Source organism: Oryctolagus cuniculus, chromosome 3 (assembly GCF_964237555.1).
Source record: "Oryctolagus cuniculus chromosome 3, mOryCun1.1, whole genome shotgun sequence".
Lineage (NCBI taxonomy): Eukaryota > Metazoa > Chordata > Mammalia > Lagomorpha > Leporidae > Oryctolagus > Oryctolagus cuniculus.
The window spans coordinates 158,498,442-158,519,028 of NC_091434.1; the positions used below are offsets into that span (position 1 = coordinate 158,498,442).

At 39.3% G+C, this 20,587-nt stretch overlaps 1 protein-coding gene and 1 long non-coding RNA gene across 13 annotated transcripts in view; one reads left to right on the forward strand and one right to left on the reverse strand.

The window, feature by feature from the left end:
* Positions 1 to 20,587, reverse strand: part of CADPS2 (calcium dependent secretion activator 2) — a 665,654-nt gene that overhangs the window by 159,842 nt on the left and 485,225 nt on the right. For all 11 annotated transcript variants that reach the window (XM_051849752.2, XM_070071264.1, XM_008258272.4 and 8 more), the window contains 2 exons: positions 19,714 to 19,850; positions 16,708 to 16,895 (listed from right to left, as the gene is read on the reverse strand). In XM_051849752.2, coding sequence (XP_051705712.2) covers positions 16,708 to 16,895; positions 19,714 to 19,850 — 325 coding nt within the window. The remainder of the gene's footprint in view (positions 1 to 16,707; positions 16,896 to 19,713; positions 19,851 to 20,587) is intronic.
* On the forward strand, positions 12,842 to 19,817 carry LOC103348664 (uncharacterized). Of its 2 annotated transcripts, none has more exons than XR_007920741.1 (3): positions 12,842 to 12,927; positions 15,801 to 15,920; positions 19,686 to 19,817. It is a non-coding gene; the product is annotated as an uncharacterized lncRNA (long non-coding RNA). The 2 variants fall into 2 exon arrangements; XR_007920740.2 differs by having other exon boundaries at positions 12,850 to 12,998.

Below are 20,587 nucleotides of genomic sequence, written 5' to 3' on the forward strand. Positions count from 1 at the left end.
GAATACTATCCAGGTATAAAAAGCATGAAATTCTGTCACTGGCAGCAAAATGGATGAAACTACAGCACATGATGTTAAGTGAAGTAAGTCTGACACAGAGAGACAAATACCACATGTGATCTCTCATGTGGGAGCTAAGACAAAACATCTCTTTCTGAACACAGAATATTGATTACTGGAGTCTGGGAGGGGTGTGAAGGATAGAGGGAATTTGGATAAAATAATCTGGGGAAGCTGGGTGTTGCTCACGAATTGTGAAAAGTATATTATATTAACATGAGATGTTAATAATAGGGGAAGTTGGATGTGGTTTATATATTATGATAAATATATCATACTAATTTATGACTCTTTAAAAAGATTTTTAAACTTTATTTGAAAGGCAGAGTTATAGCAAAGGAAAGGGAGAGAGAGAAGGAGGTAGAGAGAAAGAGCGAGAGAGAGACAAAAGAGAGTGATATCTTCCATCCACTGGTTTGCTTCTCAGATGGCCACAAGAGCCAGTTCTGGGCCAGGCCGACACCAGGAGCCTCGCACTCCATCCAGGTCTCCCAGGTGGGTGGCAGGGGGACCAAGCACTTGGACTATCTTCTGCTGCTCTCCCAGGTGTATTAGTAGGCAACAGTTAGGACTTCAACCAGTGCTCTGATTTGGCATACCCAGCTCCAGGCAATGGCTCAACCCACACTAATAAAAGGGAATCTGGGTGTAGAGTAAAACTATTTGTACTTCTTCACAATATCGCTTCTGTAAATTTGAAACTATTCTGAGATTAAACCCTTAAAAACAAACACTAGAGTGGTTCTAATAAGAAGAAAGAGTATTATTATGTATTAAGGTTTATTATTTTATTTTTCCCCCTGGAGCCTATAGCTATTGAAGTGATATAGTTTCAATGCCCTATGAAAGAAATTCAATGTATGAAAACACCAAAAAACACAGATGAACCACCGCTATGCTCTTAAAAATTTACAGATAAAGTCAAACAAGTTACGAAATGGAATTTGTTTCTGGCATTAAATAATAAAAAATTGAACAAGTACAAAATTTGTAACAGAACCTCTGCCACTGATGCTTCATAGCCTGATATTATATCTGTCTGTGGGCTTCAATCTGTTTTCAGAAAATCCATCAGTTACACTCACACCTGAGGGTGTTCCCATAGGCATAGGCACACGTGCTCACACACACATACATGCATATCTTTTATGAAGGTATATATTATGGTATGTCATCCAAGATATATGTAGTTCATGAGAACTATATATATATATATATATATATATAAATATATAAATTTCATTAAGTTCCCCCATGAATTAACAAATTTCACAATTTGTGCTTTTCATCAGTTTGATGGATTAAGTGATTTTAAACAAAGAAACAAAATCTTCTTTCTCTTTCTCTTTATATATACATCTTGTTTTGATTATTAATTCCTCCCGAGACAAGTGCAACACAAGCTTTCAGTTCAGAAAGATGCTTCTAGATGACAACTGAGGAAAAGAAGGATAAATATTTTTCCCAGCCCATTTTTCAATGATTGCTGATGGCTTCAGGGAAATAAAATAAATGATTTTCTATAAAAGGAGAATTACACATAGTTTAAGAAAGACATCATAGGAAAAGGGTACAAAACTGGGTTGCAGAATCAAACACTGGAGCAGAAAAGAAAAATATCAATGAGGGAATCTGCTTAAATATTCCAACTTGGACTAATCTGGTAACTGTACTTTCCTTGTTCAAACAGCTTGCAGTTTATGTATTTTATAATTCCTTTTTCAACTTTATAAAAAAAAAAAACCCTCAGAGTCCTATAAAAACTAGTACAAATCTATTTTGGCTGTTTAATATTCTCTGATTTGGAGTAAATTTTGAGTAAAGAAGACTGACAGTCAACATTTTCCAAAAAATGTAAGTAACAATGACCCCATTAAAAAGTGTCAAGAATATTTTTTGGACGTTAAAATTATATGACCATCTTGGAGAGTCACTTTACAATCAAGGTATATTAAGGAATCTGAGAAGCCTGATAACCTGTTTAACTTGTTTTAAACAGCACTTCCCAAAAGTTATTTAAACGTGGGACCTGAATACAATTCCTTCTTAAACTCATCATTCTTGCTGATGAGCATCTGTCCTAATATATAATGCAAACTATAATGTCTTTTATGGTTATTCTCTCAGTCTTCTTTATCAGCTGGACAGGTGAGGGATAAATGTGTCCTCGATTTTATTCTGTCTACAAGTCTGCATATTTCCTGGTACAGAGTTCCCAGGGAGCTGTGGGTTGACTGAATGCTCCAGGGGTTCACACTGTACAGAACAATCTGGTTCAATTGACCAGGTGGATTTTTTTCAAAATCCTGCTTCTCACCACCTCGTCAGGTAAGTCTGTTTGTCCTGAAAGTTTGGTGTTTTGTTGCAAAAGATTATTTTGCAAGCAAAGAGTAGGAAGACAACAAAGTTCATGGTGTTTCTGGGTTTTTTACAGGCTTCCTTTCACCTGCCCCCTCCTAGGAAGAACCTATGGCATCTTAGCTTCCTCCAGAGAGAGTGAGAAGGGGAGAGGCACCTAGAGGGCATTTCTGAATTCTCGATTCTGTCTGCAGCACAGCAGGTAAAAGTCACTTTGTACTTCGTGTATTTCCCACCAATATCCATTTGTGAACAGAATGGAAAAGAGAGGAAGTCACAGCACGAGAATAAGAAATGATGGAAGATGATGAGGGAGAAAACAATAATCCCTTCTTTTGTGTTTCCCAACCTGTAAAACCCCCTATTGTTTCAATCAAAGTGATCTATCTTGTGGATGGTCATGCGTTCCATTATCAGTGACTTTTTCCTTCTAAAATTTTAAATATCTGGAAGAAGGAATTAATTAAATCACTGCATATTCATGGTAATCCAACAGATTTTTCTATGAGAAAATATTTTAGGATTGGAAATCTAAGTCTTTTCCTTTTACAAACACTCTCTCCCTCTTCATAGCCCTTTACTTACTTGAGTTTCAAACTGCATTCTGATTTCTTTGGAAGTTTTAACAAAGAGTAGACAATTCTACAGTGAAGGCAATAATCTGGCTCTATGACAAAACAAAATTTTGAGACTCCATTTTTCTGTCTATTCCAAGTTGCTGTGTTTAATCCAAACTAAAATCACTTCTGTTTAAACCTCTAGAATTCAAGATAAATTCCAAACAGAATTTAGAGGAAAAAGAAAGAGAATTAAGGCTGGTTTAGGGTTTACTCATCTAAGTATTATTCTCTACTCCATTATTTTGTATACATTATATGTTATAATTAATTTCATGTACAAAATAATTGAGGAGAAATTCAGAAAAATAAAGACAACAGTAAAAAAGTACAGACCAGTGTTGTGGTGTAATGGGTTATGCCACCTATGATGTTAGCATCCCATATGGGTGCTTGTTCACCTCCTGGGTGCTCCACTTTTTTTTTTCAGTTACATATTAAATTTATTTATTTATTTATTTTAACTTTTATTTAATTAATATAAATTTCCAAAGTACAGCTTATGGACCACAATGGCTCCCCCCCATAACTTCCCTCCCACCCGCAACCCTCCCCTTTCCCTCTACCTCCCCCCTTCCATTCACATCAAGATTCATTTTCAATTCTCTTTATATACAGAAGATCAGTTTAGCATATATTAAGTAAAGATTTAAACAGTTTGAACCCATATAGAAACACAAAGTGAAAAATACTGTTTGAGTACTAGTTATAGCATTAAATCACACTGTACAGCACATTAAGGACAGAGATCCTACATGAGGAGTAAGTGCACAGTGACTCCTGTTGTTGACTTAACAATTTGACACTCTTGTTTATGGCGTCAGTAATCTCCCTAGGCTCTTCTCATGAGTTGCCAAGGCTATGGAAGCCTTTTGAGTTCACCAACTCTGATCATATTTAGACAAGGTCGTAGTCAAAGTGGAAGTTCTCTCCTCCCTTCAGAGAAAGGTACCTCCTTCTTTGATGACCTATTCTTTTCACTGGGATCTCACTCACGGAGATCTTTCATTTAGGTCTTCTTTTTTTTTTTTTTTTTTTTTTTTTTTCTTCTCAGAGTGTTTTGGCTTTCCATGCCTAAAATACTCTCATGGGCTTTTCAGCCGGATCCACATGCCTTAAGGGCTGATTCTGAGGCCAGAGTGCTGTTTAGGACATCTGCCATTCTATGGGTCTATGGGTCTGCTGTCTATCTCACTTCCCATGTTGGATCATTCTCTCCCTTTTTTATTCTATCAGCTAGTATTTGCAGACACTATTCTTGTTTCTGTGCTCCCTTTGGCTCTTACTCCTATCATTATGATCAATTGTGAACAGAAATTGATCACTGGGACTAGTGAGATGGCATTGGTACATGCCACCTTGATGGGATTGAATTCGAATCCCCTGGTATGTTTCTAACTCTACCGTTTGAGGTAAGTCAGCTTGAGCATGCCCCGAATTGCACATCTCTTCCTTCTCTTCTTCCCACTTTTATATTTAACAGCGATCACTTTTCAGTTAAGTTTCAACACTTGAGAATAACTGTGTATTGATTACAGTATTCAACCAAAAGTATTAAGTAGAACAAACAAACAAAAATACTAAGAGGGATAACGTATTAAGTTGTTCATCAACAGTAGGGCAAGGGCTGATTAAGTCACCATTTCTCATAGTGTTCATTTCACTTTAACAGGTTTCCTTTTTTGGTGCTCAGTTAGTTGTCACCAATCAGGGAGAACATATGGTATTTAGCTGCTCCACTTTCAATCCAGCTCCCTACTAATTCACCTGAAAAAAACAGTGAAAGATGGTCCTAGTCCTTAGGCCCCTATACTCATGGGGGAGACTCAGAAGAAGCTCCTAGCTCCTGGATTTGGCCTGGACCAGCCCTAGCCATTGAGGCCATTTGGGGAGTGAACCAGAAGATGGTAGCTCTCTCGTTCTCTCTCCCTATCTGTAACTCTACATTTCAAATAAAAAAAGACTTAAATCTATGACCCAACACCATCAAATTATTACAGAACATTGGAGAAACCCTGCAAGATATAGATACCGGCAAAGACTTCTTGGAAAAGACCCCAGAAGCACAGGCAATCAAAGCCAAAATTAATATTTGGGATTGCATCAAATTGAGAAGTTTCTGTACTTCAAAAGATACAGTCAGGAAAGTGAAGAGGCAATCAACAGAATGGGAAAATATATTTGCAAACTATGCAACAGATAAAGGGTTGATAACCAGAATCTACAAAGAAATCAAGAAACTCCACAACAGCAAAACAAACAACCCACTTAAGAGATGGGCCAAGGACGTCAACAGACATTTTTCAAAAGAGGAAATCCAAAGGGCCAACAGGCACATGAAAAAAATGTTCAAGATCACTAGCAATCAGGGAAATGCAAATCAAAACCACAATGAGGTTTCACCTCACCCCGGTTAGAATGGTTCACATTCAGAAATCTACCAACAATAGATGCTGGAGAGGATGTGGGGAAAAAGGGACACTAACCCACTGTTGGTGGGAATGCAAACTGGTCAAGCCACTATGGAAGTCAGTCTGGAGATTCCTCAGAAACCTGAATATAACCCTACCATTCAACCCAGCCATCCCACTCCTTGGAATTTACCCAAAGGAAATGAAATTGGCAAAAAAACAAGCTGTCTGCACCTTAATGTTTATTGAAGCTCAGTTCACAATAGCTAAGACCTGGAACCAACTCAAATGCCCATCAACAGTAGACTGGATAAAGAAATTATGGGACATGTACTTTATAGAATACTATACAGCAGACAAAAACAGTGAAATCCAGTCATTTGCAACAAGATGGAGGAATCTAGAAAACATTATGCTGAGTGAATTAAGCCAGTCCCAAAGGGACAAATATCATATGTTCTCCCTGATCGGTGACAACTAACTGAGCACCAAAGGGGAAACCTGTTGAAGTGAAATGGACACTATGAGAAACAGTGACTTGATCAGCCCTTGTCCTGACTATTGATGTACAATGTAATACTTTATCCCTTTTAGTATTTTTTTGTTCTACTTAATACTATTGGTTGAACTCTGTAACTAACACACAATTATGCTTAGGTGTTTAAATTTTTAACTGAAAAGTGATCCCTGTTAAATATAAGAGTGGGAATAAGAGAGGGAGGAGATGTACAATTTGGGACATGCTCAAGCTGACTTGCCCCAAATGGTGGAGTTAGAAACATGCCAGGGGATTCCAATACAATCCCATTAAGGTGGCATGTACCAATGCCATATCACCAGTCCAAGTGATCAATTTCAGTTCACAACTGATCATACTGATAGGTCTAAGAGTCAAAGGGATCACACAAACAAGACTAGTGTCTGCTAATACTAACTGATAGAATCAAAAAGGGAGAGAACGATTCAAAATGGGAAGTGGGAAACACAGCAGACTCATAGAATGGCAGATGTTCTAAATAGCACTCTGGCCTCAGAATCAGTCCTTAGGGCATTTGGATCTGTCTGAAGAGCCCATGAGAGTATTTTAGGCATGGAAACCCAAGACACTCTGAGAAAAAAAAAAAAAAAAAAAAAAAACCTAAATGAAAGATCTCTGTGAGTGAGATCCCAGTGAAAAGAACGGGGTCATCAAAGAAGGAGGTACCTTTCTCTGAAGGGAGGAGAGAACTTCCACTTTGACTATGACCCTGTAGGAATAAGATTGAAGTCGGCGAACTCAAAAGGCTTCCATAGCCTTGGCAACTCATGAGAAGAGTCTAGGGAGATTACTGACGCCATAAACAAGAGTGTCAAATTGTTAAGTCAACAACAGGAGTCACTGTGTACTTACTTCTCATGTGGGATCTATCCTTAATGTGTTGTCCAATGTGAAGTAATGCTATAACTAGTACTGAAACAGTATTTTACACTTTGTGTTTCTGTGTGGTTGCAAACAGATGAAATCTTTACTTAATATATACTAAATCTATCTTCTGTAAAGAGAATTGAAAATGAATTTTGATATGAATGGAATGGGAGAGGGAGAGGGAGATGGGAGGGGTGTGAGTGGGAGGGAAATTATGGGGGGGGAAATCCATTGTAATACATAAACTGTACTTTGGAAATTTATATTTACTAAATAAAAGTTTAAAAACAACCTTAAAAAAGTAAAAAGTTTTCTGTAAATGTTCAAACCATAAATAAGCAGTAATACCACATTGTACATAACATCTTAGACTTTCTACAAATCAATACACATAATGTATATATTGATTCCTAATTTGATTCTCTCAATGAACTGCAAATATTTTGACATCATTTAAATTTTTTTTTTTTTTGACAGGCAGAGTGGACAGTGAGAGAGAGAGAGAGAGAGAGAGACAAAGGTCTTACTTTTCTGTTGGTTCACCCCCCAATGGCCGCTGCGGCTGGCATGCTGTAGCCAGCGCACCGCACTGATCTGAAGCCAGGAGCCAGGTGCTTCTCCTGGTCTCCCATGCGGGTGCAGGGCCCAATGACTTGGGCCATCCTCCACTGCACTCCCGGGCCACAGCAGAGAGCTGAACAGAAAGAGGAGCGACTGGGACAGAATCCAGCACCCCAAGCGGGACTAGAACCTGGGGTGCCGGCGCCGCAGGCGGAGGAACAGCCTATTGAGCCGCAGTGCCGGTCCATTTAAATGTTGTTAATATATGCTTTTGTAAAGGAAGAATGATATATCATAATATGAAAATGCCATAATTTATTAATCTAATTCTACATTAGTGTCGTCTTTTTTCTTCTACTAAATGGTACTTCAATAAGAATATCTTATCACATATTTTTTTAAAAAGATTTATTTACTTACTTGAAAGGCAGAGTTACAGAGAGGCAGAGGCAGAGGCAGAGAGAGAGAGAGAAAGAGAAAGAGAGAGAGAAAGAGAGAGAGAGAGAGGACTTCCATCCTCTGGTTCAATCCTCAGATGGCTGCAATGGCCAGAGCTGTGCCCATCTGACGCCAGGAGCCAGGAGCTTCTTCTGGGTCTCCCAAGAAGGTGCAGTGGCCCAAGGACTTGGGCCATCTTCCACTGCTTTCCCAGGCCATATCAGAGAGCTATACCTGCTACGCCATAGAGCCGGCCCCTCATATTATGTATATTTAAACTTTATCTGATAATTCCCTTGGAATAAATTCTTGGAAGTGTATTGTCAGGGCCGATGCTGTGGCATAGCAGGTAAAGCCGCTGCCTGCAGTGCTGGCATCCCATTTGGGTGCCAGTTTGAGTCCTGGCTACTCCACTTTCCATCCAGCTTTCTGCTATGGCCTGGGAAAGCAGTAAAAGATGGCCTAAGTCCTTGGGCCCCTGTACCATGTAGCAGACCCAGAAGAAGCTCCTGGCTTCTGGCTTTGGATTGGCCAGGATGTGAGACTTCTGCCTCGTTCTCTCTCTGAAACTCTCTGGAACTCTTTCAAATAAAATAAATAAATCCTTTTTTTTAAAGTATATTTTTAGCCTAAGTGCATAATTTCAGATATTTGACACACATTGCAAAATTGCTTTTTCAGTAAGCACTTATCAGCTTACACTTTGATCTGTGGCACATGAAATTATTAATTTTTCTGCAACTTCATCAACTGTGATCTTTATTATTTTTTACAATCATTTTCAAATTTAAACATAAAAGAATGTCTCATTATAATCTCCATTTAAGAAGCTATAATAAGCTATAAAATTTGTAAACACTACAAACATTTATGGACATCAGGCAAGATCTTGTTTACAAATGTCAGCATCAGAAGCAGCTCCTGCCCCATTAGAGTTCATGATAGAGAAAGGTAAAACTATAAAAACCAGATAATTATGTACAATTAAACAAGGGAGATATGAAGATCTGCATTAGCTTGAAATGTGAGAGGAGGCTCAGTTTGGGAATGATATTTAATTGAGATGAGATTAACGAGCAGCTGCTAATAGGTGGAATTTGAGGTAGAGTGGGTGTGGAGGGAGTTCCAGGAGATGAGTGTCAAAATGCAAATTTCATCATGTTACTTTGGCCTCCTATGCAGGTGGACTGGCTTGATAACTCCAAAAATTACATTCCCCAATACTCAAAACAAAAGATAACAAAAACAGCAAAAATCCCACTTCACTACAAAACACTAAGTGATCACAAGTCTAAAACTAATATATGTTAAATGTTGTTCTGCATTAAGAAAGCCAAAAAAAACCCCACAATAAACAAACAAACAAAAAAACACCTCAAAAGGGCAGGAAAATAAAAACTCAATGAGCACTGAAGAAAGAATAGGGGTGAATATGAATGGTGTGGGTGGATATCAATGCTAGGGTTGTTTTGGCTCAAACACCAGTACCAAGTAGGTTGTATAGCTGTGTTCAAGAGAGTAAGAGAATGGATTGTTTGGCCACAGGCCCACTGAGGTGGGCTGCTGAGCCTGAGAGGCCAGCATACAGTGAAACTCTTGAATGGGTTGTACTCTCAGTCAAAGGATGGGCTCAATATTCTTGCAAAGGGGAACCAACAAGGAAATCTGTCCGTTTCTACAACATCTACAAACTGAGTAAAAAGGAGTATTTCCTGGAAATGTGTACCACAGGCCTGATTTCATGAAGTTAGGCACTCTCTGCGCAATCAAGGAACCTCCAAGGTAAAAAAAAAAAAAAAAAAAAAAAAGAAGTAGCTTCATTGGTCACTCCTAACCAAAGCTAATCAAGAGCAAATCTCCTTTGGGATATGGTCTCTCAAATCAGGCCTTTAGAATTCCCACAATTAATGCCAAGTATATATGCTTACTATGTAAAAATGCTGTTTGCATAAGAGATCTCATTACCAGGGCAAAAAACATCAGTAGAAACAATGTAGATTTAAACATCTAAAAAATTCAGTACTAGAATGGTATGAATATACAATAAATAACTATAAAAAGTATAAAGGGGGCAAGTGGAGAATCAAAGCCAAGAAAGGAATGAAATGTTTGGAAATTACCAAGTAGATTTCAAAAAAGATCAAATCGGATTTTCAGAAATAAATAATTTAGCAATTGAAATTAACAAGAAATAGGTAGGTGAAAAAGTGGTTGTCACAGTTGAAAAGAGAATTGAGTAAACAGAGTAAGTTTTGGCAAATTATGGCAGCCATTGGCTTTTCGTAATAAATCCTATTGGGAGAAGCCATACTTACTCATTGTTATTTCCAGCATACCAAGATTTCCCTATAACATACTCTTTTTTATGCTTTTTGTAAAAGATCTATTTATTTCATTCGAAGGCAGAGTTAAGAGAGAGAGAGAGAGAGGGAGAGGGAGAGGGAGAGGGAGAGGGAGAGGGAGAGGGAGAGGGAGAGGGAGAGGGGGAGGGGGAGGGAGGGAGGGAGGAAGATTTTCCATTCATCCACTTGCTTACTCCCCAGATGGCTGCAATGGCCAGAACTCGGACAGGCCAAACCCAGGAGCCAGGAACTTCATCCAGATCTCCCACATGGGTACAGGGGTCCAAGTACTTGGACCATCTTCTGCTGCTTGCCAAGGAGCATCAGCAGAGAGCTGGATTGGAACTGGAGCAGCCAGGACTGAGGAGCTGAACCGGCTCCCATTTGGGATCATGGTGTTGCAGGTGGCAGCTTAACCCACTATGGCACAGTGTTGGCCCCTTATTTTTTCTGAAGGCATAATAACATCGTTTCAATATTAAACTTGCAGTTGGGCAGGTATTTATGTTTTTGCTAGAAAAGTTAGATTGCTGGTAAAGGCAGTTTTCGGACAGTTCCATTGTTTCTCATCAAAGAAAAATTATCCCTCATGTACACTTAAATGACATTCACTATTACCACCCTTCTGCCTTTGTGCATTTATCATACAGGGCTTCTGTCATGTCAGCCAAGTTACATAAGGATGACCCTGCTTCTGTAATTAGATCTGCATCTGGTTGCCCACCTGTTCTAAGAGTGTGTCCCTCGATTTATGGTTTGTGTGGCATTTATATTTAATTTCTTTAAGGCGTATATCCAAGACTCAAATTAAGTGGTAGTGAAAATTTATGATGATCCCGCCTGTTGCAATATCCATGATTTTACTAAAGAAATAGCATTTCTAAAATCAGAGGCAGAGGTTGAGGCACAGTGTCTTAAGTGACAAGCAAGGGAAAATGTTAGCATTGTGAAGCCAGAAGGAGAGTGATGGGATGATTTTGACTGATGTCCACGAAGGTTGCCTGCTGCTCTGTGATATGAGCTGGAATCCACAGAAAATAGGGATTACTTTATTTATAATCTCTAACATGTGCGACACTTGGACCCCGCACTTGAAAGTGAGTACATCCAAGCTGGCCTTTGTCAGGCACGTAGCAGCTGTAAGACGGCCCCAACAAATCGTATAGAAGAGTCGGTGAACGCTCTGCGTCTTACTGTGGATTAGGACACAAAAGCCATTCTGTGCAGCCGCTTTAGTTTCTCTACCCTCAGCCTGACTTATAAAACCAAGACGTATAACCACACATATCAACCTAGAACTTTGCCCTGCAATGCATTGTCTTTGAAAGTCTCTTTTCTCCTTCCTGTCAGTCCCAGCCGGTACTATGGCTGCTTGAGAGGCTGTTATTCATGGATGTGTGTGGCTGTCATCCTGCATGAGTGTGTCTGTTGCTGTCCTTGACTCACTTTTTCTTTTTTCCTTTCTTTTCCTCTTTCTTTTGCAGTCTCGGTACCAGCCAGACCTTTTCTGTTTAACTCTATTATTTTATTTCTGAAACATCCAGAGTGCTATTAAGAGGAGATGTATGTGTACAGAAAGAACACACCTAGACAGCTCAACATCGGGTACTAAGATGTGCTCCCTGGCAGATTTCAAACCCAGACAGCACGGTTGGCCTTCACTTCAGCCAATCACAAAAGGTAGGCTTTCATTCCCTTTGAAATTTTGACAGAGGCAGTGTAGGTTATGCGCGAGCAAGCCATCTGAATGTGTGTCTTCACGGATGTAAAACATGAAAATAAAAAACAATGCTGTAGCAAACTCAGACTTAATAGTGAAAATATTTTAAACAAAAGTCTATATAAATATCGGATGTTACAGACATGTATAAGATGAGCACAATTTCACAAACAGAGGTTGCTAAAACATGAAGTGTATTAGCAAAGAAATTAAGAGTATATATTACATATGCATTGCTACATTTCTCCTTAGCATCAGGTATTACAGCACTAACTACCTATTTTTCACTTCTCACATTTTACATCTGCATGGGCTGTGTGGCAAAAGGAACTATTCTAGAATAACAACAGTAAACAACACTGATAAGGTATTTTATAATTATCCAGTACTTTCTCATTATTGTCTTCCCCTTGTAAAGATGAGAACTATGAATTTCAGAAAGGTTAAATGATTTGTTTCACATGGGTCAGCTTGCAAATTTCAGACCCAGCATTCCAGCGGAGCTCTTTTTCCATTTTTAATTTCATTGTGGCACGATGACATTGCTAAGTGATACTTTTAGACCATAGATGCAACAGGAAACATTCTAAGTCTCTGCTTATCTTAGACAATTTCTACTCTAAACTGAGTTCCAAATTTCCCTAGAATCTACACTTTTTCCTTCTTTCTTAAGCTTCATGACATCTAAATGTTGATTCACAGACTGACTCAATTTTTCTATTCTAAACCATTGCCAGAGATACCTGCATATGGGCATATTTTAATCTTTCAGAAAATCGATTTAATGTGTAGCATTAGGATAATAAGTACATAGATATATAAATATGCCTTAAGTTACACATCATGAAGTATAATTATAAAGAAAACAATAGTTTTACAGAATAAAGGTAACTATAGCAACCTATAAATTCAAATCAGATTGCCAGGAGCTCCTAGTTGTCCCAGTAACTTTCCATTAAAATGTGGCCCAAACATATCAATCTTGAGGGTGAATCAGCTGAATTTCCCACATAAGGTTATTAATTTCTCAATTTATTTTTACTTTTCTGTGTGCACAACTAGGAAAACTTGACTCCACAATATTCTGTGAGTTTACCTGTTTCACTGCCTCTTAGATTTCAGAGTGCTGCCTAACACTGGAGTGACTCTCTTTTGACATCCATTAGTTAGGAGAAATTAAGATAGCTCCTGACACTGGCTATCAAAGATGAGCCACCCTAACAGGCCCTTTTACCTCCATAATTGCCAAGCATTGAGTGTATAGTTTGGGATAATGGGAAAATGACAACATTTGGTAATATCTTATTTTCTAAGTAAGGCTGGCTTCACAATGAGGTTAAAACCTGAATAAATTCTTAGGATTAGTCTTATGGCGGGCTGAGAAATGGCAGCAATGGGGATTTGAACAAGAATTTGTTTTGTACCAACATAAGCCAAGATGCCACGTTAAGGAATGTGGAAGACAACAGGTGAATAAGAACTAGCTTTTGCTTTCAAAATGCCATCTAGCAGAACATCAGCATAGGAGTGTGTTTGTGTCTGTGTGTGTGTTTGTGTCTGTGTGTGTGTTTGTCGAGAGGGAGGGGGGAGGGGGAGGGGAGGGGAGAGATCCATGACAAAGGCCATGACTACCAGTAAGAGGTTTTAAGCCTTTGGATGTGTTAACAGAAGTCCTCTTAGAATAGTTTTGGTATCTGTCTGAAAAAGGACAAAAAAAACTGGGGAGAAGAGAAACAATGTATGGAATAAACAGGTTGTCTGAGTTGAGATTATATGGAGATAACCTGGGTAGACACAACAGGATGATAATGTAAAATGCTGACACCAGGGTTGTGGTGTAGGGGGTAAAACCTCTGCCATGCTGGCATCCTGTATGGGCGCAGGTTCAATTTCTGGCTGCTCCACTTCTGATCTAGCTCCCTGCTAATGGCCTGGGAAAAGCAGTGGAAGATGGCCCAAGTGTTTGGGTCCCTGCTACCTATGTGGGAAACTCAGATGAAGTGCCTGGCTCTTGTTTCAGACTGTCCTATCCCTGGCTTTTGTGACCATGTGAGGAGTGAACCAGTGGCTGGAAGATTCTCTGTCTCTCTCCCTCTCTCTGTAACTCTGCTTTTCTTTCTTTCTTTATTTATTTTTTTATTTTAGATAGGCAGAGTGGACAGTGAGAGAGAGAGAGAGAGAGAGACAGAGAGAAAGGTCTTCCTTTTGCCGTTGGTTCACCCTCTAATGGCCGCTGCGGCCGGTGCATTGTGCTGATCTGAAGCCAGGAGCCACGTGCCTCTCCTGGTCTCCCATGGGGTGCAGGGCCCACGCACTTGGGCCATCCTCCACTGCACTCCAGGCCATAGCAGAGAGCTGGCCTGGAAGAGGGGCAACCGGGACAGAATCCGGCGCCCCGACCGGGACTAGAACCTGGTGTGCCGGCGCCGCAAGGTGGAGGATTAGCCTATTGAGCCATGGTGCTGGCAACTCTGCTTTTCAAATAAAGAAATAAATCTTTAAAAAATGCTGACACCAAAGCTTGGAATTTATTTTTAATTTAATAATAAAATGACAATCACTAAATTTTTTAAGAAAGATTTATTTGAAAGGCAGAGTGATAGAGCTGGGGAGAAAAGGAGAGTGAAGAGACAGAACAAGAGTTCTCTACCTGCTGGTTCACTCCCTATATGGCTACAACAGCCAGGTCTGTGGCAGGCTGAAGCCATCCTGGTCTCTCACTGGGTAATAGGAGTCCCAGAGCTTGCATCATCTTCTGCAGCCTTCACAGGTGCATTACAGGAAACCGGATTGAAAGCACAGCAGCCAGGACTCAAACTGTCAGTCCCTTAGGGGATATAGGTGATAGGCAGTGGCTTAACTCACCACACCACAATGCCAACTCTATAATGAAGTTTTTTTTTTGTAGAGGAGTATTGTAAAAATTACTCTGTAATTTTGAGGGTGATAGATTACAAAATGTAGTAGGGAGATAAGACATATACATAAGAAAAAACGAAGGTCACAACTAGGGTATATATAATGTAGCAGAAAAGACAGAAAGTAATTGAGGGATATTACAAGATAGAATATTGACTTTAGTATCAAAGGGTCCAGGACAAAAAAGAGGAAAGAAAAATTAATGGGCTAACAATGGAATACATATTAACACAAATAATGAAGTATTTCACTTATTTGTCAAATATTTATTAAACACTTACTTCATACCATAAAGTTACTTTTTGCCAACTATTTTTCTGGGGACTCCAAGTGGTACAGGAGCTATTTCCATAGGATGATAGATGTAGTGTTACACATGGAGAGTTGAAAGCATCAGCAGAACCCTGAAGCCATTGATTGTCAACACAGATATATAGCTTAGACTAGTAACTTGGTCGGAATTATTAGTATATGTAGAGGTCATTGTTGAAGCAGGAGGAGGAGGTGAGATCAGAAAAGTAGAAAAATTCTCATAAAGAAGAGATTAGGATTCAGAATAGATGTGAGAAACACTACACAGTACTGAGGTATCTGGAAGAAAAAGAGGAAGGTATGAAGATGGGAGGGGAAAGGAAGGGTGGAAAGAAGAATGAGAGGGGGCGTGGAGAGAGAAGCCTGGAAGAGAGAGGCAACTGGATTAGGTCATCAGGCAATCCACTGCCGGAATCCTCATTAGCAAGTGAGAAGCTAGAAACCTGATGAAGGGCTTGGTGACAGAAGGGTGGCTGGGAAGACACAGAGAACAGCAGCTTGACAGACAAGGACATTGAAGACAACACAAGTTGTTAGTTATCTTCACTTTGGACACTCATGTGCCAGGCACAGTTCTAAGTGCACTAAATAGTTCATTTAATACCACCACAATTCCTGACGTTTGAGACTGATATTACTGTTATGTATTTCTTGTAGATGGGGAAGCTGAGACACACATGGATTATGAAATCTATCCAACGTCCCACAGTTAAGAAATACTGATTTGAACCCAGACAGTGCGACTTTTGAAACCCTTGACTGCTGTGTTATATCTAGGTTTGTGGGAAGAATGAAAATGAAGGAGGGAGGGAGGGAGGGAGAGAGAGAGAGAGAGAGAGAGAGAGAAAGAAAGAAAGAAAGATGGGATAGTGTCTAAAGCAAGTTCAAAAGGGGATGTAGGAGGAGCCCTAGCAAAAGCATTCTGGAAAAAAGGTCAAGAGAAGAGAAGGAGAGTGACATGGACGGACGCTACATAGTTGGGAGTGCTTACATTAGGTGACTTTTTTTTTTTTTTTTTTTTGCCATTTTGGTAAGGCAAAAGGTATGTTCAGTGATTCAGAATGATGAAAGGTGATATTGTTCCAAAAACGTCAAGTGGGGAACGAGCTGGGAGGAGACTTCACATCTACCACATCATTTATCTTGCTTTGTCAATGCAGGTTTCTCTCACAGAGGACAAGTAAAGGTCCTCAGCTAGGCACACGCTTATCAACAAATGCTACCCAGGCACATGTATGCATTGCAATAGGAATCCTCTGGACACTTAAGCTGCACAGATCATAGTACTAGGTAGCACATAAGAGCTAAAAGGCAACTTCTACTCTCGTTGATGTTTTTTCTTTCTCTCTTTCAAGTGGCTTCACCAGCAAAAAGAAACAGAAAGCACAGTCCACCTCAATCAACAACATATTGATGCACATTTTTCCTTTGTGAGGTTTTTTTTCCTTGTAAGAAGTGTTTGCTATTTAAAACCCGTTACTAGGTGATAATGGCAAAGCACATTTTTCCCTGTCTTCCAAAGTCAACCCTATACATTTCACTGTGAATTTGCAAGTGAAAATACCTGTTGCCGTGCACATGAGAGGCACAGAATGCAAAGCTGTAATGGAGCAGGGTTGGGTCAATGACAGCACCGTTTTCTGAATGTTCCATCAGTTCTGTCAGGTAGCAGAGATGTCTGTGACAGCCTCTCACTCCATAACGGGCACAGTACTCATCTAACACAAAGACTTGGCCAGGGCTAAACCAACCCTGCAAAAGAAAAACAAACATTTTTTTTTCTTTGTGTACTAAGATTTGCTTTTCTGTTGCATGTTTAGGCATTATTAGCAGAAGTTGCATGAAAGTATATTTTGACATTAATTTTATTAGTGATATGTTTCAGGGTGTTTTCAGAAGAGCTAGTGCCATCAAGTTGGGAACTGATTTAGGTTCGAATCCTATTCTCTTTATTACCACAACCAGGCTAGGGCAATTTTTCGTTGTCATTCAAAATCAGCTGAATTTAATTATAATACCTAAGCTGTTAGTTATAAAACATGATATTCCAAAAAATTCAACTGCTTTATAGATGAATTAAAAAGAGAATAGTAAAGGAGACACTATGATTGAAAATGCTGATTTATTGTAAGCTTTTTTCTAAAGTGAGCTAAAATTAAAGTTCAGCAAATCTAACAGTGCTTTACATGTACTATTTTAAAAGATTTATTTACTTATTCAAAAAGCAAAGTGACAGAGAAAGAGAGATCAATCTTCATCCACTGGTTCACTCTCCAAATGGCTGCAACAGCTAAGATTGGGCCATATTGAAGCCAGGAATCAGGAACTCCATCTGGGACTATTGCATGGATGGCAGGAATCCAAGTACTTGAGCCATCAAGCCACTGCTTTGCAAGTATATTAGCAGGGAGCTGAATTGGAAATGGAGTAGCTGGGACTCAAACTGGAGCTTAGATACAGGGTATTTTTGGCTTAACCCACTGTCTGTCTCTGTGTACTATTTGGGTACTTAAATATCTGGGATTTTTTTCATTCTGTTTATCTTCTTATGACTAATAAACAGATCACTGTTTCACAGCAATGATTTCTGGTCTTCCTGAAATGATGTTGGAATGTTTGTGTGTCCATGCATGTCAACTGAGACAGCAGACAGCCTCTGCCTAGCTCTTTAGATTGGGTAGAGTTGATTTATAACATAGCTCAATGTTCATGAAAATGTATTGATTGACTTAAGATTTTAAAAGAAAGAAGGGGGAATGGTGAGTTTTATAAGGAGGCAGCGTGGTAGCTGTTTGGCCTAGCAGTTAAGACTCTAGTTATGACGCCTTATCCCATATAAGAGTAGCCAGGTTTGATAACTGGCTCTGGTTCCTGATCCCAAGTTCCTGCCAATGCAGATCCTGGGAAGCAGCAGTGGTTACTCATGTCAGGGGGCGCCTGACACCCACACAGGAGGCTTGGATGGTTCCTGACTCCCAGCTGTGGTAGGCAACTGCGGAGTGAACCTGTCTACCTGGGTGTCTCTGATTCTCAATTACATTGTTTTCCACTAAAAATCATTAAGAAGAGGCAGAATAATCAAGAAAGAGGAGGAAAAAGAGGTGAGTGAGGGAGAAAGGTGCAAAGGAAATAAAAGAGGCAGGAGGGGAAGATCCTCAGCGCACTTACTGTGGTGACAGTCTAGGGACTGTGCTACACATAATGCATATATCATCTTTTTAATCCTTAAAACCATTGCACATGGTACTTGTTAGTTTACCGTATGTCTGACAGATAAGCTGTCAAGAGCTGTTAAATGAGCTGTCTAAGACCACAGCGCAAATGAGTTGCTGAACTGTGGTGTTTATGTGGGGGACCATCTTGTCTCACCAAGCTCTTTCTAATCACATCACACTCACTCTCCTCTAGGGGCAGCATGTCCCTCAGACTCCACATTACACATGAACTCATAAACAGAACTGAACAATTTTTGATGACTCAGTAAATAATCCCTTATGGTAGAATTCAAGAGGAACCTGGCCCTTTATGATGTTTGCTTTGTGTGCTTGTCTGTGGGAATCTGTCACAGTTTTGTGATTTGTTTTACTCTATGCAACTCTAAAGTTCAAATTGGATCAAGTTTGAACCAGACCAATAGATACAGAGTAAAAACTTCTTCATAGGAAATGCACAAATGAACCACCAGTGTAATCATTGTAGCAAGTGGGTTCATTTGGTCCTACTGAAATATCTCCAATGAGGGGAGCTTATCCTGTCCAAAACGTTATTTTAAAGAGACTTTAACTTTTTTTTTGCATTCAGTTACTATGTTCAGTGTCTGAGAGACTCAAGTAATATCAGAAACAGGCATCTGCCCGCCTGAGGAATTGCCACTGACAATATAAATGTTTGGAAGGACACATGTGACTCTCAGGCTGTTTGATTTCCACATTCTAAGGTATAGAGCATTTCTTCTAAATACAAATGAAGCGATTCATCCCAGATTTTGGCCACAGTCTCAACACATATCAGGTTGTAGTTTAGCTACTCGACAATCACCTTTCCTCATTTTAAAGGCATTCAAATTATCTTTGGAGGACACAGTGAAACTGAAGCTTCCCTCTGTTAAGCAGAGTTCTCAACAGATTGTTTATCATGACATCGTCCCCATGTATTACACAGGTTGTTCTTGTAGAAATCAAAGAGAAAAAACGCAAGACATCAACATCTGGTGAGCAGAAATGAAAGCTCAAAATGTCTATATCGCTGTTAGCAAATCCTGTAACAGAGATTTTTTTTCATCTTTATTTAAAGCCTTCTGTTTCCTCTTGGCCTTCTTCAGAGGGACTGATGAAACACAGTCCAGCATCCATTTAAGTCTGTTCTCCTGTCTATTGAGTGGCACAGCAGTGGTCGTCAAGTGTATAATTTTCAAATTGGGAAGCAATCGATTGAAATCCTTTATCCCTAACTCCAACTACAGTTATTAAATGGGTCAGGAATAAAACACTGGTTTATAACAGGTATTTTACACGGTCTAAAATCTTCTATTCTCATCCACAGGGGACTAGATGGATAGAATTGTACTCACCAAGCAAGAATAGGAATCATTCAGTCTGTGATCCAAAGTCTGCCTCTGGAGTATTCTAAAAAGGAAGGCGTGGTCAAGCTTGCAAGGATTTGCTGAAATAAACTCATCCATGCCATGTTTCTGAAAACGGTCTGCATCTGCAAATCCCACAAAGCACAGATGGCAGATTTATTTGTTGGCTTAATAATGGACAAATACAGTTTTTGAACAACACAAAAATTCATGCCCCATGATAACACATGACCATCTCTTATCACATATGCTATAAGAATTAGTCATATTAACATAAATTCCAAGTTTTTGAAAACTAAGTAAAAATGAAAATTCACAAATCATTGGCATGAAGAAATTCTATTTTCACTCAAAGCTATAGTTGTATTCATCAGAAGAGTAATCTTATTTTCAAAATTTAAGAGAAGTTGATGTATTTTAAGAATCTATTTATTGAAGGAATTTGACTGGGAAAGAACCCAGATCTATTCATAAAAAACAGCAATGATGGCCTGAAGTCTGGTTTCCAAATGGCAAACTAGGGCAGAAATGAACACACAAGCTTCAGTTGGATCACTTCCAGTCTTCTTTTTGTATGGAGCTTTTAATGGGACCAACCTTAATGTGAAAATGGCATTGAACGCTGTCAAGCTTCAAGTTTGAGGGACATAAAAAAGGGAGCACCATGTTTGTGCAAATATGTAGACAAAGCATAACGTTCCAAATGGCCCTTCACTCAGAAGCCCAAATTTATTGTTCTTTACAGATTGCATCTTTCAACGCCTGTAGACCCTGCGGGTTTATCAAAAGGCAAGCTTTTATGATTGCTTTCATTAATGGTATGTTTTGTCAAAGTCTTCAATGTGAATTATTTACTAAGTAT